This window comes from Delphinus delphis, chromosome 17 (assembly GCF_949987515.2).
Source record: "Delphinus delphis chromosome 17, mDelDel1.2, whole genome shotgun sequence".
NCBI lineage: Eukaryota > Metazoa > Chordata > Mammalia > Artiodactyla > Delphinidae > Delphinus > Delphinus delphis.
The window spans coordinates 80384015-80403061 of record NC_082699.1 but is presented as its reverse complement, the minus strand read 5'-3'; the positions used below and the strand labels follow the sequence as shown (position 1 = coordinate 80403061).

General features: G+C 53.5%; 1 protein-coding gene across 5 annotated transcripts; it reads left to right on the top strand.

The window, feature by feature from the left end:
• The first annotated feature begins 5 nt into the window (after window positions 1–5).
• ZNF250 (zinc finger protein 250) lies at window positions 6–17868 on the top strand. Of its 5 annotated transcripts, none has more exons than XM_059995444.1 (6): window positions 6–52; window positions 5875–5969; window positions 6171–6297; window positions 6404–6517; window positions 8181–8243; window positions 16017–17868. In XM_059995444.1, exons 2-6 carry the CDS (start codon window positions 5928–5930, stop codon window positions 17339–17341), a joined length of 1671 nt encoding a protein of 556 aa, XP_059851427.1. In that variant the 5' UTR covers window positions 6–52; window positions 5875–5927; the 3' UTR covers window positions 17342–17868. The 5 variants fall into 5 exon arrangements, with proteins under 5 accessions (XP_059851427.1, XP_059851428.1, XP_069396100.1 ...); XM_059995445.1 differs by having other exon boundaries at window positions 17–52; window positions 5909–5969; XM_069539999.1 differs by lacking the exon at window positions 6–52 and adding an exon at window positions 4745–5702.
• Window positions 17869–19047: the final 1179 nt, after the last annotated feature.

Genomic DNA, 19047 nt, shown 5'->3' with positions numbered 1-19047 from the left:
TCTGAGTGAGGTGCGGGCGGCCGCTTCTGCGCGTGAGGCTGCGACAGGGACGGTGAGTCGGGGCGCGGGCAGCACAGGGAACCTCTGCTCGCGCGGCGGGGGGCCGGGACCCTCCTCGCGGCCGGGCGCTTCCCACAAGCGCCCGCTGCCCTCGCCAGGCGCACTCCGAGCCCCGCCCCACTCTCGCCTCCGCCGGGCCCTCCCTCCCCGCTCCCGCGAAAGGCGAGCCCTGCCCAGCGGGTGGTCCTCGACCCCGCGAGCTCCAGCCTCTCGCGGCGCCCGGGGGAGGGCCGGGGTCGCGGGACCGCTGTCCGCGGGGGTCGCTCTCAGCGTCCCGGCGGCCTTGGCGTCTCTCTGGGAAAAGTGCTTCCTCCCGAGTTCCCCTCCCGCCTCCATTTTCCATCGAGGCTCGTTTCCCGGTTACTTTGTAAAAGCCCTCTTTCGTGAGCGCGACCAGCCTTTCCCAGAGTCCGCGGGTGTCTGCCTGCTGGAAGCTTGCCGGGGCGCTTCAGCGGGAGACGGCGTGCCGCCTTTTCAGCCGAGCCCTCGGTGTGCGCTGCCCTTGGCGTTTCCTTTCTCATCAGCTCGGTTCTTTAACCTACGTGTCTTCTCAAATTGTCATTTGACTCCGGTTATGGTGTTTTTTTCCGTTTTGAGATGGAAGATTTCGAGTGTTTAATGGTCAGATACTTACCCTCGAGGCTTTTGGCTTTGTGCTGTGTTTTAAAGGGCTTTCCCTATTCCAAGATTAGTTTTTAAATAAATTCTTGTTTTTCTCTGGTACTTGTGAAATGTTGGCTCCATCTGGAATCATTTTGGTGTGGGGCAAGTTGGGAATCCAGCTTATTTCTGACACAGCCTACTGAATAATTCATTTCTCCATTGATTTGGAAAATCACCTTTGTCACGTGTTAAGTTCTCCCAAGTCTTGGGCCCATTTCTAGGATTCGTGGTGCTTTGATGTGCAAAGGTTTTGATTTTCATGCGGCAGATCTGTGGATCTCTGCCCCCCAGACTTTATTCAGGTTCTTTTTATGATGTAATTTAAAAATTTATCTCTTATTCATTCATTAGCCGAATGCTTTCAGTATATGATATGAAATGATCTCATTTTTTTCCTGTCTTTTGTTTTGTTTTTTGTTTTTTTGTCGTATTTTTTTAATCTCTGCTTTTGCTTAGCTTTCTGGGAGATAAGTTGAGCCTTGTGCAAAGATCTAAGTTTAGACCCCTTGTCCAAGTGCCAGTTACTGGACCATCTTCCCCGGGATCCGTTTGTTTATAGACGTGGCCCTGCTCTGCCCCTTCTAGTCCAGGCCCGCTTGGCTCTCGGCACCACGGCTTTGTGGATACAGTGGGCAGAATTAGCATCACATTTCTAAGGTTTATTTTAACCTTGTTTCTTGTTGCCATCTGTGAGTAGAACCTTTTTCGCTGTGTATTTCCCAACTCCGTGTTGCTGGTGTGTAGGAAAGCTATCCGCGTGGATGCATGTTTGTGATCGTTTACTTCCGAAGGTTGCAGGGTTGCGCTTTGGGCTTAACGGGTGGCTCAGAAGTGCCTCTTTGGAAGGTGATTCCACCCTGGAGGGTGGGGCTCCGTGGAGTTAAAGAAGGAGGGGGCAGGCCTTCCAGCAAGAAAACCTGGGGGTGAGGACGGTGAGGATGAGGGGGGCGACTCTGGGACTGGGAGTGTGCCTGTCATGCCTGTCACTGTGGGCGGGGTCTTTGGAAGGAAGGCTCTTTTACATCAAGATCATCAGCAGTTCCAGCAAGAGCGATAAGTTACTAAAGCTTAGCTTACAAAACAAAATAATAACAAACGTTAAGTCCTAAGCTCTTTGCGTCTCTGCAGTCCCGTTTTTACTTCCTGTCCCTTAGTCACCGCCCGAGCCAGACCTCACTCGGAGGTCTCACTGCAGTGTGGCCACTGCTGCAGGGAATGTTGGCCTGTTCTGGTTTGTTTGGGTTATTCCTTGGCGGGAGTTCCAAAAAACGAAATTCCTGCATCTGAAGAACGACGGTGACCCGTGGGTGGGTGGGTGGGTGGGTCACTGTTGCGGGCACCCCCGGGGCGGGTGCTTTTTGTACTTGCCGCTGTGTTGGGGGCGGCGTTGCCTCCTTAGGCAGCTCCTCAGAGCCAGTTCTGACCCTTGGTGGTGGTGATTCCGGCTCTGGGGACCATCTAAACAGGACTTGTCCTGCCCACCTGTTCGCCCTTCCTGATGCCTGGAGCTCTGGGCATCGCGGCGGGGGTGGCCTGGTGAAAGCCAGGTTCGGTGCCCGGGTGGCTGTGTCCTGCCTGTGGTGTCTGTTAGCAGCCTGCAGTGCTTTCTGCACGTCTTTGCATCTGGCACAGACTTGTTCCAGGAGACCCAGACCTTATCTACCAAAGGGCAAAAAAATGAAAAACTAGCTAGTAGCACTTTTTAAATTTGTTTTCTTTATTTTTTATCAGGATGTAAGTGTCTTATTCCATTTGTCCTGCTACAACAAAGCACCACACACAGGGCAGCCTATAAAAACAACAGACATTGATTTCTCACAGTGAGGAGGCCGGATGTCCGAGGTCAGGGGGCCAGCAGGGGCGGGTGAGGCCCTCTTCCTGGCTGCAGACTTCCTGTGTCCTCCCGTGGAGGAAGGGGCAAGGGAGCTCTGTGGGGTCTCTTATCAGGGGGACTCCACCTTCATGACCGAAGCACTCCCAAAGGCCCCACCTCATAACACCCTCACATTGGGCATTAGGATTTCAACACAGACATATACATTTGGGGGACACGGACATTCAGACCAGAGCAACAAGCATACTTCAGGATACTTCACACTTTTTCCCTTTGGCAGTTTGCAGAGGTCATCCTAGGCAGAGGCCATCCTAGGTAGAGGCCTTTTGCTTTTGTGCTTCTCTGGGACTCACCGCAGGTGGGAATCTTGTCGCCTTCTCCCTCTCCGCCCCTCTGTGCCTCAGGCCCACTGGGTTTGAGTTAATCCCATCGGGCGACGTGAGGCTTAGTCAAGTGCTCTCACCTGAGAGGAGGTGTGTCATCTCTCTGTCTTACTGGTGTGGACAAGGGCTCACACCCCCTCGTGGCCCTGAGGTCATTGTGAAACAGGAGCATCGTGGACACACTCCACATGCCATGCTTTGGCCGACCCGACCCGTCTGTCCACCGGGTGCAGTCTGAGTCGTGGTCTTAGCAGGTGCCGGACTGGTGTGTGGAAGGACTGTGGCTTTGGCAGCGGCACCATCCTGAAGCCTCTGCTTCTGAAGCCGCACGACTCACGTGGGATTCGAGCTCAGGGGACGAGCCTCGAGCTTACTTTTAATTGAAACCACACACCTAGGCTCAGGACTTAATGAAGCTCAGGCTGTGTATGTCGGCGGTCCCTAACCTTTTTGGCACCAGGAGCCGGTTTCGTGGGAGACAGTTTTTCCACGGACAGGGTTGGGGGGGGTGGTTCAGGCGGTAACGCCAGCGATGGGGAGAGGCAGGTGATGCTATGCGACCCGGTCCGGTGCCCGTCTGCGGCCTGGGGGTTGGGGACCCCTGCTCTATGTCTCAGCGCAGAAGGAATTCATAGTAAGAGGCAAAGTGATGGGTGAGAAGTGGAATTATTTAGAGAGGTACGCATTCCTCAGAATGTGGTCCGTCTCAAAAGGCGAGAGCGGCCCTGGAATACGGGGTGGTTACTTTTTATGGGGCGGCTAGTTTCATAGGCTAACTAGTAGGAGGGTTGTTCCAGCTTTTTCAGGGGAAGGGCAGGGGTCTCGGAACTGTGGGGCCCGTGGGTGTGTCATTTAGCTGATGTACTACAGTGAGCATATAATGAGGCTCTGGGGGGCGAGTCTTCCGCCGTCTTGGGCGTGGTTGGTTCTAACCAGTGTTTGTCGTATCTGGCGTCTGTGTGTTCTCTAAGGATTGTGCTCTGCCCCCTCCCCTCCTGGTCTCTCGTCCCTCCCAGGAGGGTGTGCACTGCCTACAGATGTATCTGCTGCTGCAGGTGACTTTCCCGCCTGAGAAAGAGCCTATCGGAAACTCCGCTTCGCCATTGCTGCCGGCAGCAGATGTTCGCCTTGCACTTGTTGCTGTTCTGAAGCGGGGAGTGCGGTCTCATTGCTCCTGTAATTTCATACACTTATTCAGCAAACATTGAGCCACTGGCTGCTCTGCTGGGGCAGGAAGCGGGGTGTGAGAGCGACGAGGCAGAGGACCTCGGTGCGAGGAGGGGCCTCGGCGACAGGGTGACATGGCCAAGCACCAGCCGAGGGGCAGGAGCCACCCCAGCCAAGGGGCGGCCCGGGCAGGGTTGAGCACCCCAGGAACGGTGTAGGGGCGAACTGGGGGTGGCCTTGGAGCCGAGAACAGTCACTGTGTTCCCATGGGGGGGGCAGGACAGGACGGTGCTGCCGCGGCCCAGGTTCAGGCCTGTGCGGCGGGAAGCAGCTCAGGTCACAGGCACGGGCTCGGGCAGGAGCTGGCCTGGCCCACGGCCTCGTGGCCGGCCACCAGCACCCACTGGGGAGGCTGTGAATGGGGCGCCTGTGGCCGGGTATGGTCAGCCCGTAGTGCAAATGACTGTCCACCTCTGCTGGGTTCCCAGAGGACCAGAGCTGTGCCGTTACCAAAGGTCGGTACCCGTTTTCGGGTGAATTCTGGGGTACTTTTTTTTTTTTTTTTTTTTTTTTTTGCGGTACGCGGGCTTCTCACTGTTGTGGCCTCTCCCGTTGCGGAGCACAGGCTCCGGACGCGCAGGCTCAGCGGCCACGGCTCACGGGCCCAGCCGCCCCGCGGCATGTGGGATCTTCACGGACCGGGGCACGGACCCGTGTCCCCTGCATCGGCGCCACCAGGGAAGCCCTCTGGGGTACTTTTATTCACTCCTTGCATTCTAATCGAAGCCTCCGGTTGAAATTCTAATTAGAGTCGTGTTGCCTTTACACGCACAGACACGCACGCACACACGTTTTGGGGGAGTGGGCATTTCTGGTGGACGGAGGGGTGGGCGGTGAGGGCCAGCCTCTCTCCGCCAAGGCTTCTGCTCCCCAGAGGCAGCCACGGTCAGGAGTTCAGTGTGTATTTTCCTGAAAGTTGTGGTAAACGTACTCATCCACTGGACGTTTCACAAAGAAAGTGAGGTGGGGGCTCCCTGACATGCTCCCCCAGAGGCCCACAGTGTGAGGTGAGGCGTCCTGCTTGGTGAGCTGCCTGCCTGAGGGGGCTGACCTCATTCTTGCGTCATTTTTCCCCGCGCAATCTGCCTGCTGGGCTTCTGTGTCCCTGTTGCGGACCCGCCTCGGCCTCCAGGTGATGTCAGCCCCATCGCCCTGCCAGGGGAGCTCTTGGTCCCCACTTCTGTGTGGCAGTTGGGGGGTGACAGATAGCTCACTTGGCCTGGCATTTCCCCAGAACCTGCCCACCGTCGGGCCTCCCTGTCAGGTGCTCAAACCAAATCCCTGGGTCACTCTGGACTCCCACCAGAACCCAACCCCCGCTGGAGCCGCCACCGGGGCAGGACCAGGCGTGGCCAGGGCATCGGTGGGCCACAGGAGGGCTTGGCGTGGGGTCCCCACAGGAGTGCGGCCCTGGCAGGACTGTGCACGCCCAGCCTCTCTGGAGGCAGCCAGGCCCGGTGCCTCCCTGGATGACAGCTTGGCTCCTGTGAGGACGCGCTCACCCGGGCCTGTGCACGCACTGCAGGCCGTGCCAGGTGAGCTGGGCAGACGGCCCACTGCCCTAGGGGTGCACCGCGTCCCCAGGTGTCTCAGGTGGGACCTTCCTGGGCCCGAGAGCTCGGGGTCCATCTGTGCAGCTCTGGGACTGGAGTCAGAGTTCACGGGGGGCCCAGCTGGGCCCGTCATGTGCTCCCTGCTCTTCCTCAGTCCCACAGGCTCCTCCGATTTCCATCTTCCTCAGATACCCCAGGGACCAGGTGATGGCAGCGGCCAGGCTCCTGCCGCCACCGGCGGTGCCCCAGGTGAGTTACCCCGAGGCCCGCGCAGCGCCACGCCGGGGGCTCCTGGTGGCAGCCTAAGCATCACTGCATCCTGGATGCTGCGGCCCCTTCCTGTCACTGCCCCGCATCCCTGAGCCTATCCCCACACCCCCATGCTGCTTGCACCCACCTCATCTCGGATGGAGACACTCAGTCGACCTGCAGCAGCCCCTGTCATTCCAGGCCAAGGTGACCTTCGAGGACGTGGCCGTGCTCCTCTCCCAGGAGGAGTGGGACCGCCTGGGCCCTGCTCAGCGGGGCCTCTACCGACATGTGATGATGGAAACCTACGGGAACGTGGTCTCCGTGGGTAAGGCCCCTCTGCAGGCCTCGTCTGTCTGTGTGCTCTGCCCAGGGCGGGGTTAGGGCGCTCACAGATGCTGTGTAGACAAAAGGCCTTCCCTCCCCATGAGCAGGAATTCCAGGATCCAAGCCCGAGGTGATCTCGCAGCTGGAGCGAGGAGAGGAGCCGTGGGTCCTGGACAAACAGGGAAATGAGGGGCGCCGGGGCCTGGGCACTGGCCGCTCAGGTGAGTGGGGAGCCGCCTTCCTGCACCAAGGGCTGAGCACCTGCGAGTGCTGATGGGAGGTGGCCGGAGTGGCTTCCTCCTGGGGTCTGATTTGGCAGAGGGACCCTGCGGGCAGGTGGGGCCAGGCAGGTAGTGAGCACAGAGGCGAGTGCAGCCTGGTGGTGGGTTGGGCCCAGGCAGAGCAGGGAGAGCACCCATGGTGCCCGGGCCCCTGCCGGTCCCCGTTCTGATGGGACATCCAGAGTTTGAGGGATACCTGGTTGGTTGAGGGAAGAAGGAAGCACCCTCAGTGTAGAAAGGAAGTTTCTTAACCTGGTAGGTAGTGGGGCCGGGGCTATTTGAGATGGGGAGCCTACCATCCACGGCCACGTGGCGCCGTCCGGCCGTCCCACCCAGAATAAGGCAGGACAGACGGAACACAGCAACAGGGTTGAAGCTACAGAACTGGAAAGAAGTCGTTGAAAATCATATGATTTTCTCTTGTAAGATTGACTAGAATTCACAAGAGAGTTTGCTAGGTACAGAATCAGTTTTATTTCTATTTATCAACACCAAAGGTATGATTTTTTTTTCTAGTTTTATTGAGATATAATTGACATGACGTTACAAGTTGAAGGTGTAGCGCATAATGATCTGACTTAAATATATCGTGAAATAATAACCACCATGAGTTTAGGCAACATCCACCATCTCATATAGGTACAGCAGCAAAAGAGAAAAAAACTTTTTTAAAAATGTGATTTTCTTAAAGATAACATTTACAGCAGCATCAGAGAGGTGATGTGTCCAGCAGTTAATCTAACAGACGAAGTACCAGACTTTATGGAGGAAAGTGTAGAAGGGAGGGTGCTGGCAGATGCGTCCAGTCCTGAGGGCAGTGGCCAGCAGTTGCTTTAGGGCGGGGTGGGGGTGGGCGACATCCAGTGAAGGACAAGGACAGGAGTCTCAGGGAACCTCAGCCAGCCTGCCCTGCAGGACGTGGCCCCTCTGGCTGTGAGGACAGCACGGCACCAATCCCATGGCTGCTCCACTCCAGGTCTCTAGGTACTGTGTGGAGGGGCACCAGGTGTTACAGACAGCCCGCCTCTTACTGACCCGCAGAATCAGGTATCCTCAGAGGAGCAGTGACTTCACTGGACCCGGAGGAATGCGATTTTCCAGGGAATGTAGAAAAGGCACAGCATCATGTTGAGCAAATCTTTGACTGCAGCTGCAGGGGGCAAGAAAACAGCTGCCCCCAACCAGACCTGGGTCCCTGGTGGACCAGCTGTGCTTTCACCTGATGGAGGTCTTAAGACGAGTGCCCTTCAGATCTGATGCCAAAGAGACCGCCGTTCTCCAAGAGCATGGTGGGTTGGAGAGAGCAGCTTTCGCACAGAAGCACCTGCTCACTCTGCCCCCCACCCGCAGGCCCCAGAGGACGGGGTCTGAGAGATGAGGGGTGTGCACAGAGCAGGAGCTGCCTGCTGCAGCCCGGGCCGCCACCATGTGCCTCAGCCTCGCCCGGCGGCTCCTCAAAGGGAGAAGCGCGTGCGCCTGCCTGGCCCTGCTGTCTTAACCCAATGAATTGCACTTTCGTCTTGTAACAGCAAATGAGAGGATTTTCCACTCTTGGGAGAGGCATTGGTTTTGTTGTCCCTTCAACTCTCTGTTCCTTTTGCAGACAACTTCACGTATGACCACATGACAGCTTGTGTGCAACAAGACAGCACGTCCTGTCCCTGGGGTGAGTGTGTGTCTCATCTTCTTTTCGATCCAGTACAAAATCCCTGACGTGTCTGGCTCGTGGTTCACAAGAACACGAGGAGGTTCCCAGGCTGCTGTGATGCAGCGTGTGTGTTCTCATTACACAGCACACACAGTCTCTACAGAATGCCGGTGGGGGGGTTAAATTAAAAAATTGGTTTCGGTGGACTTGCTTTTTCCCCTTTATTTGTCTTGTTGTTGCTGTACACTTGAAACAACGATGAAGCTGCCATCCTGAGAGTGTGGGGCAAGAGGCAGCCCATCCCCGCATTCACGGCAGCCTGGGTCTGTTGTGCGCTGTGTTTGTGCCATGGATGATGGAGGGAGTTACCTCCTGAAATGTTCAATTATTCTTCACCATTAAAGTCGTCTTTCTTGTCTTGTTACTCTGGCATCAGGCCAGAAGCCACCCATTCAGGAAGCTTCAAACATTAGAAATGATACTTTTCCATGCAAATGAGTAATTATTTCTTTGACCTACCAGCTTTACTCTGTGATGATGAGGCTCATAAGTGAAAAAAAAAGAACTAAAACTTGTTTTCTGCTTAAAAAAAAACATAGTATAAGTTTTTAAGAACATGTAAAAATCTTATTAAACAGATGACAGTGAATTCAGATATTTAAATGAAGAACCTATCGAATACCGTTACCATTTATGAGTACAGTGCACACTTAATAAATAAATTGCTCTGAAGAGAATAAAATATGAGGAAACACCCAATAAGAAAAATGGGCACAAAACTTGAACAGGTTCTAATAGAAGAGAACCAACGGAGAGGCCAGATGGGAGGGTGGCAGCCGCCTGCAAGCCAACAGAAGAGGCCTCAGAATGAAATCTACCTTGCTGGCACCTTGATCTTGGGCTTCCCAGCCTCCTGTGGTTTGAGCCCCCCAGTCTATGATATTTTGTGAGGACACCAAGCCAACTAAGATAGCCCCAGGATCCCTGCCCTCTGATCCCTGCTATACATGCCCTGCATAATCCGCAGGACTGTGGTTATGTGTTTTATGATTAGGTTATGTGAAATGGCACTGTTGCCTTTAAGGAACAGAGAATGCTCTAAATCTGGGTCTGGAGGTCAGAGACAAGTCAAATTCAAAGCAGGAGGAGGGAATTCCCTGGCAGTCCAGTGGTTAGGACTCAGCACTTTCACTGCCTTGGCCCAGGTTCAGTCCCTGGTCAGGGAACTAAGATCCCACAAGCTGCTCTGTGCGGCCAAAAATAAATTTATTAATTAAAAAAAATTTTTTTAAAGCAGATGGATTTGATGCATCATTGCTGCCTTAAAGATGCAGGTAGGAGCAGAGAGTGACCCCCAGGCAGCATCCAGCAGGGAAATGGTCGCCTCGGCCCTGCAGCTCCAAGGAGCTAAATGCTGCCAACAATAAAAAAGAGCTGAGCCTTCACACAGGATTTCAGACTGGCTGACACTTTAGCTCAGCCTTGTGATACCCTGAGCAGAGAACCCATCCCCGCCATACAGAATCGTGGCCTACAGAACTGTAAGCTAATAAATACAGTTCCCAGTGCTCACACAAGGCTGGGAACACTGTCTCTTCCCACCAGCAAGAGTGGAAAACCTTGTAACTCACAAGGCATCATCAGGTAGAGTACTGAGTAGGGTCTTGCCTCACTAATTGGGGGGAAATAACCTTAAACACTGCCCTGGTCAGACTGAACAGAGTTGAAAGGCAAGAACCATACAGTTTCCAAGTAACTTAGCCACATATTAGAACAAAGCTCAATAATGTTTATAAAAATTCAGAAGTATCCAGCACCAAGCAAGGGGAAATCCATGATGTCCAGCATCTAACCAGAGATAACAAGAAGCAAGAAAATACAGCCATGATTAGAAGAAGAACCAGTCAAGTGAAACTGACCAGAAATGACAGGGATGATAGAATTGGGAGACAAGGATATTAAAACAGAATAAATTCCATATGTTCAGGGAGCTACAGGAAATAGTGTATTAGGTAGAGGCATGGAAGATTATTTTTTTTAAACCCAAATCTAATTTCTAAAGATGAAAACAACGATGAGATGAAAAATTCACTGAGTAAAATCAGTGGTAGATTAAACATTGCAGAAGAAAGGATTAGTGAACTTGAAAACAAAGGCATGGAAACTTTTGAAAAGGAAACAGGACAAAGGCTAAAAAAGATTGAAGAATATCGGTGAGCTGTGGGAGAACCTGAAATAGCCTGATATATATCATTGATGGGAACAAAGCAGGAAAAATATTTGAAGAAGTAACAGTTGAAGTTTTTCCAAATTTGATGAAAATTATAAACTCAGAAATCTAAGAAGCTCAAGGGACCCTATGCATAATAAACATGAATAAAATTACACTAAACCACATCATGATTAAATGTTGACAACTGGTGACAGAGAACATTTTAAAGGCAGCCAGAGAAAAAGACACATCGCATAGAGAGAAGCAGGGGCCAAAGGCAGACTGACTGACAGACTGTACTTCCTTCCTTCCTTCCTTCCTTCCTTCCTTCCTTCCTTCCTTCCTTCCTTCCTTCCTTCCTCCCTCCCTCCCTCCCTCCCTCCCTTCCTCCCTCCCTCCCTCCCTCCCTCCCTCCCCCCCTTCCCTCTCTTCCCTCCCTTCCCTTTCTTTCAATATTTATTTATTTATTTGCACCAGGTCTTAGTTGTGGCTTGCCAGCTCCTTGGTTGCAGCTTGCCAGCTCCTTAGTTGCAGCACATGGGCTCCTTAGTTGTGGCATGCATGTGGGATCTAGTTCCCTGATCAAGGATTGAACCCAGGCCCCCTGCATTGGGAGCGTGGAGTCTTAGCAACTGTGCAGGCGGCCACTTTCTTGCTGTGTGTTCACTTGACTCTCTGTGCCTGAGGAGACATAAGGACACTGTTCTCATCACTGTGGCCTGCCCTGATGACCTCAACTAGCCCTAAGCACTTCCCAAAGGCTCCACCTCCAAATACCATCACACTGGGGGTTAGGGCTTCAGAATACGAATTTGGGAGGACACAAATTTTCAGTCCTTAACAACTTCCTCGTTCTTTCTTCCCCAATTTTATGATACTGTCCTAAGTTTTATATATGTTGTAAAACCACAATACGTAACTACTGTTTTTGCTTTAGACAGTTGCCTTTTAGAGTGACTTAGCAAACTTTTTCATAGTCTTTTATATTTACCTTCATTTTAACCATTTCCAAAAACCGTCATTTCTTTGTGCGATTCCAAGTTTCTGTCAGGTATATTTTTTCCCCATGAAGAACTTCCTTTAACATTAATGTGGATTTCATGGTTGGAAACTCTGTCCATTGGTTTCTTTCTTTTCAAAAAATTATCTTTTCTTTTTGAAAGGTATTTTTTGCTGGGCACAGAGTTGGAACTTCACAAGTGTTTTCCTCTCAGCACTCGAAGGATGTCCGTGCATTGTCTTCTGACGTGAAGGTTTCTGATGACGAGTCTGCTGTATTTCTTACTTTCGTTCCTCTGTGTTCTCTGTGGTTTTTTTTCCCTGTAGCTGCGTCTAAGATTTTCTCCTTCTCTTTGGTTTTTAGGAGTTTGAATAGGAAACATGTTTATGTTTCTTTGATCTTGGATCTGTGTTTTGATATCATCCGTTATTGTTGGAAAAATCCCAGCCATTATCTTCTCAGATGTTTTACTTCCTTGTCCTCTGTCTTCTCCTGGGATTCTAACAATGTGCAAGTTGGGCTGTTCAGTATTGACCCACAGCTCTGTTTAGTGTTGTTTTTATTGTTTACTGTTCATTTTTCTCTTTGTGTTTCAGTTTGAATAATTTCTGTTGACCTATCTATAAGCTCCCTGGTCGTTTCCTCAGCTGGGTTGAGTCTAATGAGGAGCACATCAAAGGCATCCTTTACCTCTGTCGCTGTGTCTTGTGTCTGATCATGCAGGTCCCCATGCAGTTCCAACACACGGGTCACCTGTGAGCCTGGCGTATTGCCGCTTAGTGTCTTGATTGTGCGTGTGTGTGTGTGTGCGCACGCATGTGCGTGCACTCACACAACCTTTTCTTTTTTGGTATCTCTTACTTTTTTATTGAATGGCAGCCATCACTCATGGGACAGCGAAAGAGGCAAACTGTCTGTCTGGAAGCACAGCCTCTCCTGCTCAACTTAGTGTGCAAGGCAGAGTCAGTTCAGTCAGGAGCTGGGCTGGGTTCTTTTGTGCCCATAGTTGCCTTCAGGGCGCCACCAGATGCAGATTCCACAGGCACTTCCTCGTGCAGGGCGGGGGCGCTCAGTCTCCCGTGTGTCTCTGTACCTCAGAGGCTTCCTCCGCCCGCAGTAGCCTGCTGTGGCTTGTTGCTCAGCACTTGTTAGACTTGGGGAAGCAGGGATGGAGCCACCCCTGCTGTCCTGGTCGGTCCTTGGGCTCAGCCCTCCCCCATCTGAAGGAGGTTCTAACTGTCTGGGCCCAGGGTCGTTTCCTGCCCCTTGCCCACCCCACCCCCCAAGCACAGGGTAGTCTTCCCTTCCCCCAGCCCTGATTTTCATCTGTCCCCAGAGTGTCAAGTTTGCTTACCCTCCCCCAGTGACTCACAACTTTTGTTCTGTAGAGAAGGCTCCCCCCTCTTTCAGACCTGAACCCCCAAGGGAGGCTCCCTGTGCTCCTACCCCCAGGGGCGGTCCATGGAGCTGCGCCCTCGTGTCCATGCTCCCAGGGGCTCTTTGTCAATCTGTTGAAGTTTTAGCTGGAGTCTCCGAGCCTCTTGTGTGGTGGCCCTGCCTTCCATCTTCCTCTCACCCTCCCTTCAGCCGTGGGCCACCCCACACACCTGTCTCCAAGCCCCTGTCTTTCCCTAGATTTCAGCTCAGTTGGTTATTATTGTGACATTAGTTCTGTGATGAATTCAGAAAAGTTAAGATTTTGTAGATTGTCTGGCTTTTTCTTGCTGTCGGGGTGGAAGAGATGCTCTTTCCAGGTTTCTAGCCCCTGGGGGAAAGCCGTTAACAAAATGATATAATAATACGTGTTGTCTTAAATAATACAATAACGACATTAATGGTAGAAGAACATGGGAGTCACAGCTGGATTGGTCAGTGCAGTCACGAGACTTTGCCAGATTGAGGTTGTGTTCTTCTGAGGGTCCCGGGGAGGGGCCCCCACTGTCTCTGATGAAGAGGCAGTGCTTGGAAGCAGAGGGCGGTGACTGTTTGGCAACAGGAACAAGGGCTTGGACACTAGGGTTGGAAGAGGAAGAGAAGAACAGAAGAGGGGCTTCCCTGGCGGTCCAGTGGTTAAGACTCCACGCTTCCAATGCGGGGGGTGCAGGTTTGATCCCTGGCCAGGGAACTAAGATCCCACGTGGCACATGGTGCGGCCAGAAAACAAGGGAATCAGAAGAGAGGCGTGGGTCCTGAAGGCCCCCGGCTGCAGGGGGAGGAGCCAGGCTCCCTTCTGGACTTTGGATGCGGATGTGCTGGTGGCCCCTCCAGATGAAGCGGCCTGGCTGCAGGCAGACACCCACCTGAGCCCTGGAGAGCAGTGTGGGTGGGGAAGCCAGGATGTCCCCGTGTCGGGGGCAGCTGAAGCTCGGGATGGGGCCCCAGCCTCTACACCACTGTGGGGGCCCCTCGCCCTCAGTGTGACTTCTTTAAGGAGCTTTGGGTAAGTCTCCCCAGCCCTGGTCCTGCCTCTTCCGAGATGACCCTCTGCTGAGGGTTTGCTGCAGTCGGGCTGCCACCATCCTTTTTTTTTTTTTTTTTAATGTTTTTTGGGGTTTTTTAAAATAAATTTATTTTATTATTATTTTTTTTTTTTTGTGGTGTGCGGGCCTCTCACTGTTGTGGCCTCTCCCGTTGCAGAGCACAGGCTCCAGATGCACAGGCTCAGCGGCCATGGCTCACGGGCCCAGCCGCTCCGCGGCACGCGGGATCTTCCCGGACCGGGGCACGAACCCGTGTCCCCTGCATCGGCAGGCGGACTCCCAACCGCTGCGCCACCAGGGAAGCCCATTTATGTTTACTTTTGACTGCGTTGGGTCTTCGTTGCTGCCCACGGGCTTTCTCTAGTTGCGGCGAGCCGGGGCTACTCTCCACTGCGGTGCGCGGGCTTCTCGTTGCAGTGGCTTCTCTTGTTGTGGAGCACAGGCTCTAGGCACGCAGGCTTCAGTAGTTGTGGCGCACGGGCTTAGTTGCTCCGCGGCATGTGGGATCTTCCCGGACCAGGGCTGGAACCCGTGTCCCCGGCATTGGCAGGCGGATTCTCAACCACTGTGCCACCAGGGAAGCCCCTGCCTCCATCCTTTTGCAAGAAGTATTAGCGTTTGGTATGTCTAAGTCCCTCCAAGGTAACCATTTCCTGGATGTCACAAGACATCACAGGTCAAATCAAGCACATGTTGACCCCGTTGGCACAAATCTCTTTCCAAACACTTCAGTCAAAGACTACCTTAGAAGCTCCCTTGCTTGGTGGAGGGACTGCTTGGGTTCCGAGCCCATTATTTTCCAAGGGTCCTGGTTGGGGTTTGAGGGAGCCCTGTCTTTTCAAACCAAGTTCTGAGTGAATTAAAAAGTAAAACTTATATCTCAATAATGCTGTTACCACCAAAAAAGAAAAGAAAAGAAAAGAAAAGCTGATGGGACTTGAAAATATTCTTACTACAGAAAAAGCGGTTTGGTGACAACATGCCTGGTTGCCATTCAGTATGCTTCCTAATCGGAAACTCCAGAAAGACCTTTTAACCACCAGATTCAGGCAGGGAGGGGCTTCTGGGTCCTCACTGTGACGCAGAATGCAGGTCCCCTGAGCTGAGAAGTCCCAGAGGAGGCGAGGGAGAGGCAGGCACCACGGGCACGCACATTGGTGCCATTCTAGCTCGTGATCTCCTGGCGTTTCTGGGATAGCATTTGTCAGTCTGCTTTCCCCAAGGGCTGCCGGCCCTGGCACCTGTCACAGGCCCCAGGAGTGTCCTGTGTGGCAAGGGAGTGAGAGTTCCCTCCTCGGATCTTCCTCGGCCCCCGGGGCTTCTCACGCTGGCATGTCCCTCAGTGACCGCCGCTATTAACACTGTCCCCAGCGAGGCCTTTGGGAAGCTAGAGGCAGCAGCACAGTGCGTGCTGAGATGGCCACTGGGAGGATCGTGGGAGAACTGGCTCCGTCCTGTCCCCCATCTCGTGCCGTCACAGCCCTGCCTCGGGCCAGCTCCACCTGCTGAGTGTCCTTGATGGACATTGCTCTGAGCAGGCCGTCCTCCAGGACAGTCCTGTCTCCTGGTGATGTCAGTTCAGCGGCTCTGTCTCCGAGATTTAAAAAAATGTCCTTGGCACCCCCTGCTCCGCCCACTCAGCCTACAGAGCCCCTGACCTGACTGTAGAAACATCCCCTGGCGTTCTCTGCCACCCTCACTGACACCTGAAAGCCCTGTCTTGTCCCCCAGGAAGCAGTCTTCTGGACACGCACGCAGTGCTCACGCATCTCCCTAGCAGCCCCCTTCCCACCCACCACGGTCCTAGGTGTGGTCCTGCCTCGATTCCACCTCCAATGGCCTCTGGACACTCCAGGGAGGGCGGGGCTGGGGTGGCAGTGGGCTCTGACCTCGTGTGCCCCTCACAGGGGCCCTCGGACTGGAGCCGGCCTTCTCTCCAGCCACACGGTTGGCCTGGGCACCTTTTGTGCCACCTGCTGGTGGCTTCTCAGCCACGGGCATTCAGGGGCCTCCCTGCTCCAGTGAAGCGCCTTCAGGGCGGCAATTGCTCTGCAGTTTCAAGTGCATTTAACACACTCACTTTGGTTCTGTTTTTTCAGGCTGTGAAAACACGGAGCGGGACCAGAGCAGAGCCTTGAGTCTGAGGCCGCTCACTTCACAGGAAGCACCAACGGCTCTGAGGAAAACGCCAGCCGAGTGGAGTGACCAGGGAAGCTGCGAGCCCGAGGAGAGCTTCTGTCTGAGTCCCAGCCACGCCGGCCCCCCTGAAGGCCGGGCCTTGAGTCAGGGCATGCCTGTCGCTCAGCGACCAGCCGTTCCTGGCGGGGAGAGACCCTACCGGTGCGTGGAGTGCGGGAAGTGCTTTGGGCGGAGCTCCCACCTCCTCCAGCACCAGAGAACCCACACCGGGGAGAGGCCCTACGTGTGCGGCGTGTGCGGCAAGGCCTTCAGCCAGAGCTCGGTCCTCAGCAAGCACAGGAGGATCCACACGGGCGAGAAGCCCTACGCGTGTCACGAGTGCGGAAAGGCCTTTCGAGTGAGCTCAGATCTGGCTCAGCATCACAAGATCCACACGGGGGAGAAGCCACATGAGTGTCTCGAGTGTCGCAAGGCCTTCACACAGCTCTCCCACCTGCTCCAGCACCAGCGCATCCACACCGGGGAGAGGCCCTACGTGTGCGGCGTGTGCGGGAAGGCCTTCAACCACAGCACTGTGCTGCGCAGCCACCGGCGGGTGCACACCGGGGAGAAGCCGCACGCATGCGCGGAGTGTGGCCGCGCCTTCAGCGTGAAGAGGACGCTGCTCCAGCACCAGCGGGTCCACACCGGGGAGAAGCCCTACGCCTGCGGCGAGTGTGGCCGCGCCTTCAGCGACCGCTCCGTCCTCATCCAGCACCACAGCGTGCACACAGGCGAGAAGCCCTACGAGTGCAGCGAGTGCGGCAAGGCCTTCCGGCACCGCTCCACCCTCCTGAACCACGAACGTATCCACACCGAGGAGAAGCCCTATGGCTGCTACGCATGCGGCAAGGCCTTCGTGCAGCACTCCCACCTGACCCAGCACCAGCGGGTCCACACCGGCGAAAAGCCCTACGTGTGCAGCGAGTGTGGCCACGCCTTCAGTGCCCGCAGGTCCCTGGTCCAGCACCAGCGGGTCCACACGGGTGAGAGGCCGTTCCGCTGTGCACAGTGCGACAAGGCCTTCAGCCTGAAGGCCACGCTGATCGTGCACCTGAGGACCCACACAGGCGAGAGGCCCTATGAGTGTAGCCGCTGCGGCAAGGCCTTCAGCCAGTACTCGGTGCTCGTGCAGCACCAACGCATCCACACAGGCGAGAGGCCCTATGAATGTGGGGAGTGCGGCCGCGCCTTTAACCAGCACGGCCACCTGATCCAGCACCAGAAGGTACACAGGAAGCTGTGACCTTGGCCGCACGCGAACCTGCACTTGGGAACTTGGGCACCCGGCCCCAGGAAGCCTCCAGTCCAAGGGAGGTGCCCGTCAGCGTCACCAAGTATCACTGAGAAGGGAAGTACTGACATGTCTCTGGAAGAACTTCAGAGGATGCCTCATTTTTTTCTCTCAACTTCTTGAGGTTACACTGCAGAGTAATTACACAATTGTAGAGAATTTTGGTGAAGACAGTTACAATTCATTATTTAACGTTAGTTTATTAGAAGTGAGGAAGTAAAGGAAGTTACTGTCACAGTAAAACTTCCTCACACTCCAAATAGAGGGTTTTTTCTTAGAACATTATATGCCTTTTTCCTAAACTCAACAACTGTTCTGAGTATTGCACTTAAAATTAGAATGTTGGACGATATTTTCAGTATTCTGTTAAGCACTACAATACTGTGTGGATAAAATGACATAAAAAAGATTGTCACTAAGTGTCGTAATGTATTATGGCTGAAAATCCTGTGTGTGTGGAACCACTTGTTTTGTATGAAAACCGGGTGGCGGGGGGGTGGGGGGGCGGGACTCTAAAGATTAATTAGTGAGAAATTATGTAAATTTAGAAAACCCTTTATCTACTCCTTTAACTTTTCAAGATCAGAAGGGAGGTCCTAACTTACTTATTAGTGAAGATTCAACTCAAAAATGGATCTTTTCCTCAAAACCTGTGCACAGAAATCATGGGATGTCTTGGGCTTCTGGGCCCATGTAGGCTTAGGAGGCCTCTTCACACTCAGAGCCCAGACCTTACAGCTGCTACACCACGTGGGTGCCTCTTTATACACTATGGTGTTTCCCAAAAATAGTGTTACTAAAAAGACAGTTCTTCGGCACATACTTTTTTTTTTTTTTTTTTTTTGCGGTATGCGGGCCTCTCACTGCTGCGGCCTCTCTTGCTGCGGAGCACAGGCTCCGGATGCACAGGCTCAGTGGCCATGGCTCACGGGCCCAGCCGCTCTGCGGCATGTGGGATCCTCCCGGACCGGGGCACGAACCCATGTCCCCTGCATCGGCAGGCGGACTCTCAACCACTGCGCCACCAGGGAAGCCCCTGGCATATACTTTTAAAACAAAATTCTCAAATAGCTTTTTGTTTAATCTTTCTGATATTTCTTTTGCTATGACTGAGGGTTTTCTTTCATTTTCTACTCCTAGTTCCAAGAGAGTCTAGTATTCACTGTCGTATACTGTAATCTAGTTTATTCATAATTTTTAAAAGTTTTTTCTCTCTATTGAGAACATATCAGCTTCTCAGGAAAAATCAAGGACCAGAGTGTTGATCACTTTTTTTTTTTTTTTGGCTGTGTTGTGTCTTCGTTGCTGCACGTGTGCTTTTCTCTAGTTCTGGTGCGCGGGCTTCTCATTGCAGAGCACAGGCACCAGGCGCACGGCCTTCATTAGTTGTGGCACACGGGCTCAGCAGCTGTAGTTCTTGGGCTCTATAGCACAGGTTCAGTAGTTGTGGCGCACGGGCTTTGTTGCTCCACAGCATGTGGGATCTTCCCAGACCAGGGCTCGAACCCTTGTCCCCTGCATTGGCAGGTGGATTCTTAACCACTGTGCCACCAGGGAAGTCCTAGAGTGTTGATCCTTAGGTCCACAGCAATCACTGATGCAGGTGAAAGCTTGTTTTCCCCTCTCTGCAGGCACTGCTGAGAGGAGCTTACATCACT

Coding starts and splice junctions, on each gene's coding strand:
- ZNF250 (XM_069539999.1), top strand. CDS start 5,303: ATGTCAGCCCCATCGCCCTGCCAGGGGAGCTCTTGGTCCCCACTTCTG. Junction 5,970..6,170: donor CGCCACCGGCGGTGCCCCAG/GTGAGTTACCCC, acceptor CTGTCATTCCAG/GCCAAGGTGACCTTCGAGGA. Junction 6,518..8,180: donor CCTGGGCACTGGCCGCTCAG/GTGAGTGGGGAG, acceptor TTCCTTTTGCAG/ACAACTTCACGTATGACCAC.